The 12,500-nt window shown below is 50.4% G+C and overlaps 1 protein-coding gene across 1 annotated transcript in view; it reads left to right on the top strand.

Moving 5' to 3' along the window:
- The window catches only part of LOC134449561 (intermembrane lipid transfer protein VPS13B-like), a 646,790-nt gene that overhangs the window by 357,469 nt on the left and 276,821 nt on the right, over positions 1-12,500 (top strand). Inside the window, exon 28 of the mRNA XM_063199569.1 lies at positions 11,022-11,172. Within this exon, the coding sequence (XP_063055639.1) occupies positions 11,022-11,172 (151 nt within the window). The remainder of the gene's footprint in view (positions 1-11,021; positions 11,173-12,500) is intronic.

Here is a 12,500-nt window from a genome sequence, read left to right as displayed (position 1 = left end):
ACATGCCTATTATTACACCTCACAGCAGGTTATAACATGCCAGATGAGTTCAGCTGCCTCACCAGATCCAATGTTTTTGATATAGGTCACTCAGGAAACAACATGGAAAAAATGAACATCTAAAAAATGTTGTGCTGTATTGCTATTAATGCTGATTTGTGATATATTATGTGACAGAGACGGAAATGATTTGGGAAACATTGTTGTAATATTGGGGAAAAATACTGAGTGTCTCTTTAAGGAACCCTCGCCCCAACCTCCAGCCCCCAGCCCCATCCACCCCCTCATTCCTCAGTCCCAGGGCCCAATACAGTAAGCAGGCTGTACACTGTCCAAATGTAGCCTTACAGCAATCAAAACAACAATGATCCGGTAGTAATTCCGCTCTCCAGACGCCAGGAATCAGGATGCAGGTGCCTCCGTGGCTCAGTCCCTGGAAAAAAAGTTCTACTAAAGTCCAGTCCAGCAATTAGTGAGTATGTTCTGTCACAGGAGGCCTCAGGGCCCACCTGGGCTTGTGCGCGTTCATATGTGTGCGCGTACGTGCGTGCATAGAGTCCTTGTAACCTCATAACGCAAGTGACCCCTGTAGGAAACCTGGATGCGTAAGCCATGCTGCTTGCCCTTGAGTAAGACCTCCTGACTTCCAGTTAGCCTCTCTTCCCCTAAATGAGGTCAGCCTGTGGATTACACACAAGCCGGAGAGAGAGAGAGCGAGAGAGAGAGCGAGAGAGAGAGCGAGAGCGAGAGCGCCAGCATGCAACTTGGTGTTGCGGGTGCTCGTGCCCGCCCAATACCAGTGCTGTGCCAGGTCTCTGTGTCACTGGCTGTCTGTCCGTGCAGCTGGGTCCCACGGTGACAGCACGCAGCTGCCGTGACTAATTTGCACCCGGCCGCTCGTTACGTCTTTGGCACGGGCTGGCAAAACACCAGGCCCACAGCACAGCAGAGCACCAGGCACACAGCAGAGCAAAACACCAGGCCCACAGCAGAACACCACAACAGAAAGGGCTCGATCCGATCCGACCCGACCCCAGCTGACCCAGGCTGGCCGGGACCCGAGACCCTGGACCTCACCCAGCCTAGCCCAGCCGAGCCTAGCACAGCCTGACAAGAACATTATGCTGCTTGACATTACATTGCATTACACGACATGACATTACACCCAGCTGTATGCCAACAAGACACACACACACACACACACACACACACACACACACACACACACACACACACACACACACACACACACACACACACACACACACACACACACACACACACACACGCTCTCTAAGCTCTCCATCTCTCTCACACACACACACACACACACACACACACACACACACACGCACACACACACGCACACACACACACACACACACACACACACACACACAGACACACACACACACCAACACATGGCATACATAGACTCTTCTACCAAACACAGACAGACATACATGCATACATGCACACAGCACATCCCCACAGCTGGGCTGGAAACTATTGGGTACGTACAAACAAGTAAACAAATAAATAAATAGCTACAGCACTGATTGCAGTACATAGGGAGGGGGTGGTGGGGGTAGCGTAGCGTTGAGGGGTTTAGGTAGGGGTGATGCGAGGGGAAGGGAGGGGAGGGGAGGGTCATGGCAGGGTTATGGAGTGGGTGGTTGGCTGTGAGCGTGACCGCACTGCACTGTGCTGCACTGCGTAGCCCTTTTGCTGGCCTGGCACTCAATCAGCTTTGCGGATTCCTCACTAAACGCTCCAACACGCAGCCGAGGAGAGGGGGGAGTGGAGGGGCAAGTGGGGAGGGTGTTGCTGAGACAAGCTGGAAGTCTGGGGGGGGGGGGGGGGGGGTATTGGTCGGCAGGGTGTATATGGTGAGATTGCGGGGGACTGGGGGGTGAGATACTTTTTTGGGGGGGATGAGGGTTTGTTAGGGAGTTGTGATGGGTGATGAGTGACAGGAGAGAGAGGGGTTTATACTTAACTGGAGCTGATGCCTCCCAGCTGTTTAGCCCAACCCAGCCCCAGATCTGTACAATACAGTCAGATGGGTTGTGGCATTTAAGACGTCATTACCCTAATTTAGAGTCATTAAACCCATTCCATACCCCAGCTATGTGGCCTAGGTATATAGGGTTATTAGAACTCGCCTTGAATAAAATGTGACCAAACTTAAGGTACAATTTAATATTGATGTAATGTAAATAAGATTACACCAACACACACTTTGTGACAAGCCCATGCCCATACCACGCCTCTTTCTTTTTCTAACTTGTCCTATAACTACATATCATCTGGGTTATGTATATAACCCCAGTTCCCTGAGAAGGGACCAGACCTATTACTCATGGGACATGATCGACCTTGGTTGATCCACGAAGCATTTTTTATATATTTAATCAAGCCGAATGGCAGATGGCTGTGTCAGTCAAGCTAGGGTCCGCCCACCGGCGGCGGCTATTACTGCACTGACGCCCATCTCACTTCCTCTTTCGCTGCTGAGCCCCTCAGCAGAGACGCCGTGTGCTCAACCTAGTAATAGGTCTGGTCCCTTCTCAGGGAACTGGGGTTATATACATAACCCAGATGTTCCCTATCGCAGGAACTGCGACCTATTACTCATGGGACCGCCTCCAATCCCGCACACGACGTGGCTATGCAGAGGGCACCATTCGGAATACGGTGCAGTGAGGGCCCCGCAACTTCCCAGGGCAGGGCCCCACCACCACCAGAACCACACACACAGTATGCCAACGCCCAGCTATAGGGGAGCGACAGGTAGTGGTGCGACTACACAGAGGCCAAACCTCCCCGTTGCCAGCAGTTAACACAGCCCGTGGGGCAGAGGGTCAGCCACCTCCCACATGAAGAATCAAACAAAAGAGTGGAGAAACTCCACCCTGTCGCCCTCCATATGTCAAACACACATCCATCTGTATATGGGCCAAGACAACGACACCCCCCTCGTAGAGTGTGCACACAGACCCACTGGGGGTGCCAAAGGAGTCCTCTGTAGACAAACTCAGTAGCCTCCACCCATACGCGGCTGGAGCTCTGGAGCTGGGGCTGGGGCAGGTAGAGACCCAGTCTCTTTTTGGAGAAGTCAATGAGCAGGGCTTGACTCCACGGCGAGTCGGAGAGGACTGGAGCCCAGGTCGAGCGAGCCCTAGGCCTGGCCGGAGCTCTGAAGCTGAAGCTGGGGCCAACCAAATATGCCAACTCACGCCTGAAGTGGGCCTTACCTCACGAGGCTGCCTTATGACAAATACATAGCAGAGTGCAGCACCTAAACTCTGTGTGCCATCCAAACACAAGCGGAGGGCACGCACAGGGCAAAGCTCATGTAAATAAAACCCCAAGAACAACCCAATGGGGGGGAGTGAAGAGACCAGCTAAACAAGGAGCTGACATTAGGCATAAGGCTGTGTCCACTGCGGGGTGGGAAAGCCGCATTCTGGCGTAACACCACCGCACCATCCTCCGCAGAGAAGCGCGGGCAGGCCGGATGTACCAACAGCGCATGTACAGTATGTCACTGAGGCGCTAGGCCAAGGACAACATCACCAACAATACTGTCTCACATGCCAATTTTTATTCTTTTATTTATTTATTTATTTTATTTTCAATGGCTGAGTTAGGCCCGCAGTGCCGTCATCATCAAAGAGGGCGGTACAGAGGTAACAGGGAATGAGTGGCAGAGAGAGAGACAGGGGAGGAGCAACAAACTGACCCAGGTCGGTAAAACGTAAGAGTGCTCAACCATGTAGGACATGGTAGGGCCCAATAATTATGTTTGAGGGAAAGCAGCTTGACACATGCTGACGAGAGAAGCCCAAACTGGGGGTCCACTCGTGCCCGTAGAATTTTCAGCAGGCCCCATGCCGACAAAGGCCCGGGTGGGGCACGCCATATGCCCATCATGACACGTGTCACCAGGGGATGCGAACACAGAGTTGCACACCCGAACCCAGAATGACATGTTGAGACTGCCGCCACATACAGTGTAATTGTCAAGGCTGCCATCGCTTGGTCCAAAAGATGCCGGGGAAAGCCAAGAGTGCCGGCAACAGGACACTAAAAGGAGTCGGGCCCCAGGTAGCGCATCACACCAACAAACATGTCACGCCAGCGCAGAAAGCAGGAGGGCAGACAGAGCCCTGGAATTCTGGAGAGCCCCTGCCACCTCACCAGACAGGCCGACATCCGATAGTTACAGCCTCTCCGAGGCCAGGCCACTAGTGCCGGCCGTGGCCATGCTATCTCCCCATCGACCAGCCTCAGTAAGTCCTAGCACAGTGGGATCACCTATGGCGGGCCCACTGCCAAACAGCAGAAATCGAGAAAGCATGACTGGGCAGCTCCAGCTGGAGCCACCAGAATACACATAATCCTCATGCACCCTGGCCAGGAGCAAAGGGAGAAGGACAGTTGGGGAAACCATAAAGTGTCCCAAGGTCCAGGGCTATGCCAAGGCAGCCACTCCCCAGGGACGATTATCCCCCTGGGAAAGCTCACAAAGGGCAATGCACAGTTAGCCATATCACAAACGGGTCGATGTTGGCCCTGCCAACTGAGATCAGAATGCTCTCCCCCACCTTTGTACGCAGAAGCCATGCTGCTGCATGAAGGTAGCCCCTGAAAGCAATGCCACATAGAACAGGGGCAGGGAATGTACTCCATCGTGCACGGTGATGCATGCCAGTGATGTTTAACCTATGGGCCGGGGCCCATTGGGGGGCCCTGAAGGTGTACCAAGTGGGCCTTGAAATAATATTCCAAAAAACACAATCACATTATGGTGTGTGTTGCTGCTGATTTATGTGAGTTTTATTTGTATTCGGGTCCGAGGTGGGCCCCGAACCTTTGTGACACTTTCGAGTGGGCCCCAAGTTGGGAAAGGTTGGGAACCCCTGATGCATGTAATCGCCAAAGTGTCGTCTGATCCAACCTACACAGGAAGGGGCGAAAGCCTAGCAGCACTGTGAGGAGCCCAAACACCTTGACATGTAGTTTGGCTTGGCTGGCGGGCCAAAAGCCATTGACCACCATGCTGTGACCGATCCGTGGTGGATGCATAAGGTGCCATGGTTAACCGGCCCCCCACCACACTGACAAGCACTCAGGGGTCTACCAAACCCCTGTGCCTGTCCCTGCTTGGGTAGAAATACTGAGAAGTGCGTCAGACCCGAAAAAGCCCCAGTCACAATAAGCACATTGGCAAGGGCACCACTGCCGCGCCAAGCATGCCCAATAACTACAGGGACAACTGTGTTGTCCCCGGCCAACCCAGGGAGAACAGGCTGAGTGACATCAGTAAACTGTTCATGCGCTCCAGGTACAGTAGGGGATGCGGGCCCTTAGAAATAGGGGCGAGTCAGACTGAGGAATACAACCGGCTGGGCCAGGAGAAGAAACCTCTGAATGACTCATAATAATAAGTAATATTATGATTAGCTCGGCCATCATAATAATAATCATTGTTATCATTATTATTATTATTATTGGTATTACCCTTCTTGTAATTATTATTATCATTAATAATAATAATAAATCCCGACCTCTCCCAATGGGTCAATGATGGCATAAAGAGAGGTGGACGGTCTGGGCTGTAACACCGCTATAACAGGCAATACCAAGCACGTGAACACGCACGAGAGAGAGAGCGAGCGAGCGCGCGCCGAGCTCCACTCCAAAGCATGACTAGAACTCCTAGGATGCAAACGCAGAAAGACCTGTGTCTGACATGGTTGGGTATATATGTGAAATGGGCAGACGTCAGATCCATAATGACGACCCAGTCATTAATTGGCAAGTACACTCGACGAAAATGCGCATGTGGAGTGGACACAGAACAGAGCAGTCCCCGATGCAAGGCCACAAGGCAAGACAGAGGCTGGCGTGAAAACCCATGTGCGTGAATGACAGCAAAATAGGCAGCTGGCATAAAGTAGCCCCCGTTGCGCAGCCACCAGACATCTGGAGAGCGCACACGGAGACGGGGCGAACCCAATTACGCACGCATTGCCATTGAACCAGTACAGAATGTAAGGCCCCAGTGTCAATGCAAAACGCAGGAATATCCTGCGTCGGACAAGAACAGACATAGTGCGCCAGGCAGACGTCAGTATCAAGAAATATAATACAACACAGAACCGGGCGAATGCACCCGACAAAACGATGTGGAGTGAGCATTCTACATTCCCGAGATTTCAGTCACTTTATTTACCCTCAGAGGGAAAACAAGTATAACTTTGCCCGGTATGCCGTAAATTGAGGCTCGGGCACCAGCTTTCGGTCGTGTTAACAATTGTAAATAGTATTGCTAGCCAGTAGTCGAAGCAAAACCATTGCGCGCTCCCGCGCGTCGTTATCTGCCTGGCCAAGCTGTGTATGAAGCCCGTCCAGTGGGCGCAAGAGCCAGACACGGAGATAAGCGCGCGAACAGTGCGCGCCTCGTCTCGTGACTGTACACAAAACGCAGGGAGTTCTCCCCTGTGCCAACCCCATAACAGTAGCACGACCCTCCTTATAGCAGAATGAGAGCGCGTTATAAGTCTGGTTTCCCGTTGCAGAGGCCCACGAGAGCGCTGCGAGGGTTACTTTCACTTTATTTAAATTAATTAATTAATTCAGACCTGTGCCAAGGTGAAGCGCTGCGTCTCCACTCCCTTTATAGCCGAGATTAGGGAGGGTGAAATGTTTGGATGTCCTGCACAGAGGCTCCTCAGAGCGGCAGTGCAAGATAGGTAGCCTACCTTTAAGGCATTCACAGATAGTCGTGCAATCACAGACCGTACAAGGGAGGAGAACAACATTTTATTTCACAACTGACCATCAGAAGGGACCGTGCAAACCATCAGTGTGCAAACAGATCAATTTGTTTATTTGATGTGTACATGACATGTGTTCGGGCAACATTGGGCGAACCAGGTGCTTACGTGAACATACAGTGGGTCACAAGTGTGTGGCACTGGGTGTGGGTGTACAACGGGGACCATGGGACAAAACGTGCCAGTGGTCCCACATACAGTAGAGGTCGGCGTAATCCAGCTTGTGTTCGGTAGACGTCCCCGTCCGTCCATACATGCGACAAAGCCCCAGGCTGCTGCTCACAGGGCTAGTATAGGTCCGAGTCTAATCGGCCTACGAGCCCAACTTACCTGTGTCAACACTTCCATGCGCCCAGTACAAGTAGTCAAACCACCCGTCAGAGCCATGCTACAGGGCGGGGGAGAGGCTAAAAGCCTAACTGAGCTAGCAGCGCGCGCCATGGGCTAGAAGGGGGTACACAAGCCGGTCAGGGAGGGGTCGGAACTCAGGGGCTCGAGGAGCTAGCTGGCTAACCGGCAGGTTAACACGCTCGACTGGCCTAGCAGACGGGTAGAGACGGCGTCTGCATTGAGGATAATTCCGTTGCTGAGACGCTCTCTCAGCGTGCCTAGGGGAACGCAGACCAAACACGAAACAGGGTCCTTCCCTTTGGGAAAGCGGCTGTATCGTGTTCTCCCCTCAGGGAGGCGCGTGCGACCCAAGGCCCCCTCCATAGATGTTCGTATCTTTAGGACATCTGAAAATCCTGTAAATAAAAACATCTGAAACGACAGAGAAAACAAGTTAAGAATCGCGTGGGCACTCTTAGCTGGCGTACACCGGCTATTACGAGTAATACGCCACACGGAAATTCATTAACAAATAGCAACATTGTATATTTTAACAATGTCGTAACAGTGATACTTTACGTGGACCTTTCCCGGCGAAGCAAGAAAAGAGGAAGTGAGATGGGCGTCAGTGCAGTAATAGCCGCCGCCGGTGGGCGGACCCTAGCTTGACTGACACAGCCATCTGCCATTCGGCTTGATTAAAGATATAAAAAATGCTTCGTGGATCAACCAAGGTCGATCATGTCCCATGAGTAATAGGTCGCAGTTCCTGCGATAGGGAACTCTCTCTCTCTCTCTCTCTCTCTCTCTCTCTCTCTCTCTCTCTCTCTCTCTCTCTCTCTCTCTCTCTCTCTCTCTCGCTCAGTCTTTGTCATTCAACTTTCTCGTTGAAATATCTCATCTATTTCCATCTGTCTTCTCTCAGTCAGTCTTCATACCTCCGTCTTCCTTATCTCCTAAATATCACTTTCTCCCTCCGTCTTTCCAGCCCACTCTCATACCCCCCCCTTCTCTCTGCCTCTCTCATCATCCTCTCTCATCCACATTTCCCCCATTCCCTGGTGGTTTATTAATCCATCTCAGTGGTGTGGCTGCGAATGGGAACGAATGAGTGGAGGTTTACCACAAGCCCCGGGGGGAGCTGTGGTTCCTGACGCCTGCTATTTGTGGCCTCACGCTGGGCCCAAGTTCACTCGGGGCCTCCCTCTCCCCCAGGTACCCTGTGGAGAGTGGGGAACATAGGGGCCGGGAGGTTTGGGCATCTCCCCAAAAAAAAAAAAATCGTACGTCTAATCGTCATCCTTGTCATTATTACGCGCGCGCACGCACACACACACGCACGCACGCACACACACACTAGAACATTCACAGAAGTCTGAAGATCAGGTTTTAAATGTGGTGTTATAGGCCAGGAGTGGATGCCGCCGCATGGGAGCTCAGGCTGAAGGTAAGTGCCTGTGAAGACCAGGGGTGCTATGAGCCGGGGTGATTTCATTTACCTGGATTCCCTGCATTGCATACACCATCCTCCCAATAAAAGTAGAGTAGAGTAGAGTAGAGTAGAGCAGTGGTTCCCAATCTTTTTTCAGGCGAGGCACCCTTTCAATTCATGAAAAATTTCAAGGCACCCCAAACCAACAAGCCGTAACACATCGCATCACAGCCGATACCACACAAGCTTAGAAAAGTAACACATTTGGAGACGTCACACGACCTACGTTCAAAGTTGCAGCTGACTGGGGCGACCTATATTTACTTTATTGTACGTAAATGGCAGATGAAAGATTCCACTGACTAGCATCAACTTATCAATTTAGACAAATATGTATTACGGTATATTACATAATTTATTTATCAGCCCCGGCACCCCTGTTGAGAAACACTGAAGTAGAGTATCATTTATTGATCCCGGGGGGAAATTAAGGTGTCAAGTAGCATATGCATATACTGTACATGAATAAACAAAGACATTACCCACAAGACATTACACTCATACTTACACATAAAAGTTGCGAAGTTTGTGGGGTTTTTTTTTTATTATTATTTTTTTACATGTTTTCTAAACTAATGGATTTGTCATCACCACTAAACAGTGTTTGGCCATGACTTGAACTCTCCTGCACTTTCTATAACATGTTTTTAGTCATTAAAGATATGTTACAGCAACTGTTAGCCACTGAGCCACGGATTCACTGTCATGTTGGTGAAAAGTTCAAGTCTCAAATGATCATATGTCAGCCTAGTACAGCCTAGATGGCTCACTTGAGGTGTCCACCAGAAGCAGACATCCTAATTTTAGACAGATGAAGTCCTGACAAATATGTATTTGTTCCAGACAGTTCACTAAATCATACTTGAAATCACCTGTGTGGGAACATATGAAGGAGCGAATGGCAGAACATTAACTCTTTGAAATTGTTTTAAACCCCCTCTGGTGGGCCATAGCCCAAGGCAGGTGTACGAGTATGTGTGGTCTCTGTGGAGGGTCCATGCCCATGTTAGGTTGTGGCAACCTTGTGTCTCTGCAGGCCAGGAGAAGGCTGGCATGCCGGCCACTTTGAAGGAGTCATCCTGCAGTGCAAGGAGAAAGCAGTGGTGAGAGCCTCTACCTCTCCCGGTGAAAGGCAAAGGCCCTTGATGCAAAGCAATAAAGTCCGGACGATTCTGCTGCTAACCTTGCCTTGGTCTATCTGCTCCGGCTGGAGAGATTGGGTGGAATGACCAGAGCTTGTTTTTGAAGAAAAAACCTTTTGTTAACAAAGAAAATACATTTATTTTATGAAGATTCATTAAAAATAGTAATGTGAACTAGATCTCCAGCTGTGGCTCCAACCCATCTCTCCATCGCCTGCCCCTGATCCTGATGACCCCTCCCTGCCTTGGGATGAGCGATATGGGGGCTGTCTGTGTGTAGCCCTGGGGGGCTTTCTACATGTTCCTCTGTGATCTCTGCTGCTGGAACTATGCTGGTACTATGGCCTTGTGCTTCCCTGACCCGCTCCATATCGATTTGATTGATCCATTTCTCCTAATAGAAAACAACCTTCAAGATGCCCTGATACTGACCTTGTAGTGATCCCTTCTCTATTCGTCAGTCGATCAGACACATGCAAGCACTAGTCTCCAGATTTTGGTGAAGTTGTCAGTAGCATAAGGCCATTGCACCACCTGTCCAGCCCTTCATTTAAGCTATACCAATCACTTGCTTATGTCTGTTAATTTGATTCTGTTTTTTTATTCTTTCCCTCCCCCTCAATGACAAAAGGTTCACGTCAATCAACACCACCTTTGTGATTCTAATCTGACCCAGCCATTGTCTTTTCTCTTTCTTCCTCTTTCTCTCTGTCTGTTTGTCTGTCTGTCTGTCTTATTTCTCTATGTGGTGTTGTTGTGCTTCTGTCGTTGTGTGCTGGTCCCGGCCATTTCTCGGCCTGCCTCCCACACCTCCCTCCCTCTCCCTTCATCCCTTCCATCCCTCCCCTTGTCTCTCTCCATCCCTCCCATCCCTTCATCCCTGTTCCTCATCCCTCCCTCTCCCTCCCTCCCTCCCTCCTTCCCTTCCATCTCTCTCTCCTTCTCTCCCCTCCCATCCCATCCCTCCCTCCATCCCTTCTCTCTCCACTCCCTNCCACCCCACCCTCCCCTGTCCACTGCCCCTCTCCCTCCACCTCCTCCACCCCCTACCTTCATCCTCCCCCCCCCTCCTTCCACCCCTCCCTCCCCCATCCCTGTTCCTCCACCCCCTCCCTCCGTCCCCCTCCACCCCTCCTACCACCTTTCCTGCCGTCCCTCCAACTCCTCCCTCCATGCCTCCGTCCCTGTACGCTGCCCTCTGCTGCGCTTCAGCCTGGAGGAGGGCCCCGGTGGTGGGCTCCGCGGAGGAGGAGGTGGGGTGGTCCTCTCTTGCACTGACAAGCTGAACAGACGCACTGTGCTGGTCCGGCCCGTCAGCAAGCAGGACCCTTTCAACCACCACTTCTCTGGCTTTTTCCCTCCTGTAAGAGACAAACTTTTCAAAACATCTGCACTGCCCCCCCCCTCTACCCCCACCCTGAAAATTCAAATCAACACTCGCTTCTTTTTGTTTTGCTATGAACAAACCCCAGCTAATAAGAGCTTCCAATAACCTTGGCCATGTCTAAAACTCCTCTGTCCATCCCCCAAACACACACACACACACACACACAGGCGCACACACACACACGCCCACACACACACACACACACACACACACACACACACACACACACACACACACACACACACACACACACACTCCACCCCCCCCATTATGTGTTTAAAGAAGGGGGGGGGTCCGTCAAAGGCACGGGGAGTCTTAAGAGGGAGCCAGCAGCTCTCGAGGCCATCCAAGAAGCCATCACGCTCCCCTCAAACTTAAATGGATGTTTTCTGTTAACCTCTGCTTCACCGTAGCGCAATTTGGCTCACGGCACCCTCCACAGATGTTAAAATGAAAATTGCTCTTTGCAACAAAAAAAAGGAATTAAATGGAAGGTGTTGCAGAAAAGTCTGGAAAAGTGCATCAGGGTTTCAAACTCTGAAATGCGTTTACAACAGCGGCCAAACATTCATTCGCACTCCATGTGTGGTCGTGTTAATGACTGACGAACACACACACACACACACACACACACACACACACACACACACACACACACACACACACACACACACACACACACACACACACACACACACACACACACACACACAGCGGCCAAGTAAAATGGTACTGGCCTGCCTTTCCACGCCACTCACCATCTCTGTCTTTCCTCTCAGGGTTAATGAAAGCTCTTGCAGTATAATCTACTTATGTTCAAGGCTATTTGTTTTCCTCTGTTTCTCTCTTCAGACCGAGTTGATATAAAGCATAAGCTTTTAGCTGCATAACCTATGACCGCTTACCTGTGATTTCAATTTAGAGGACATCTGTTTTCTTGAAGTACATGAATGATAAATTTGACTATACGTTTTGGAAGGTATTTCTTTGTCACACATAATTCTTCAGGTGTCCTCTAAGATTATTCACATGCAAACTCATTTTAATGTTTTCCTGTAATCAGCCATCAATGTAGACACCAATTTTATTTTGGTACAATAGCTAATCAATCACAGTACTTCTCATTTGGGAAGATTTCATTCATCCAGATTATGTCATCCAAAGAGTTTAGTTGTAGACAACTGAACAAGAAAAAGGACAATATTTTTAACACGTCCAGTTGATTACAACTATCCTCTTTGGAGGTGATCGTCATAACAACAGCAATAAACAGTAGTTGCTTAGTAACGGATGTTTCTTATGCT

This window comes from Engraulis encrasicolus, chromosome 5, assembly GCF_034702125.1.
Source record: "Engraulis encrasicolus isolate BLACKSEA-1 chromosome 5, IST_EnEncr_1.0, whole genome shotgun sequence".
NCBI classification, from domain to species: Eukaryota; Metazoa; Chordata; class Actinopteri; order Clupeiformes; family Engraulidae; genus Engraulis; species Engraulis encrasicolus.
This window is presented reverse-complemented; position numbering and strand designations above follow the sequence as displayed.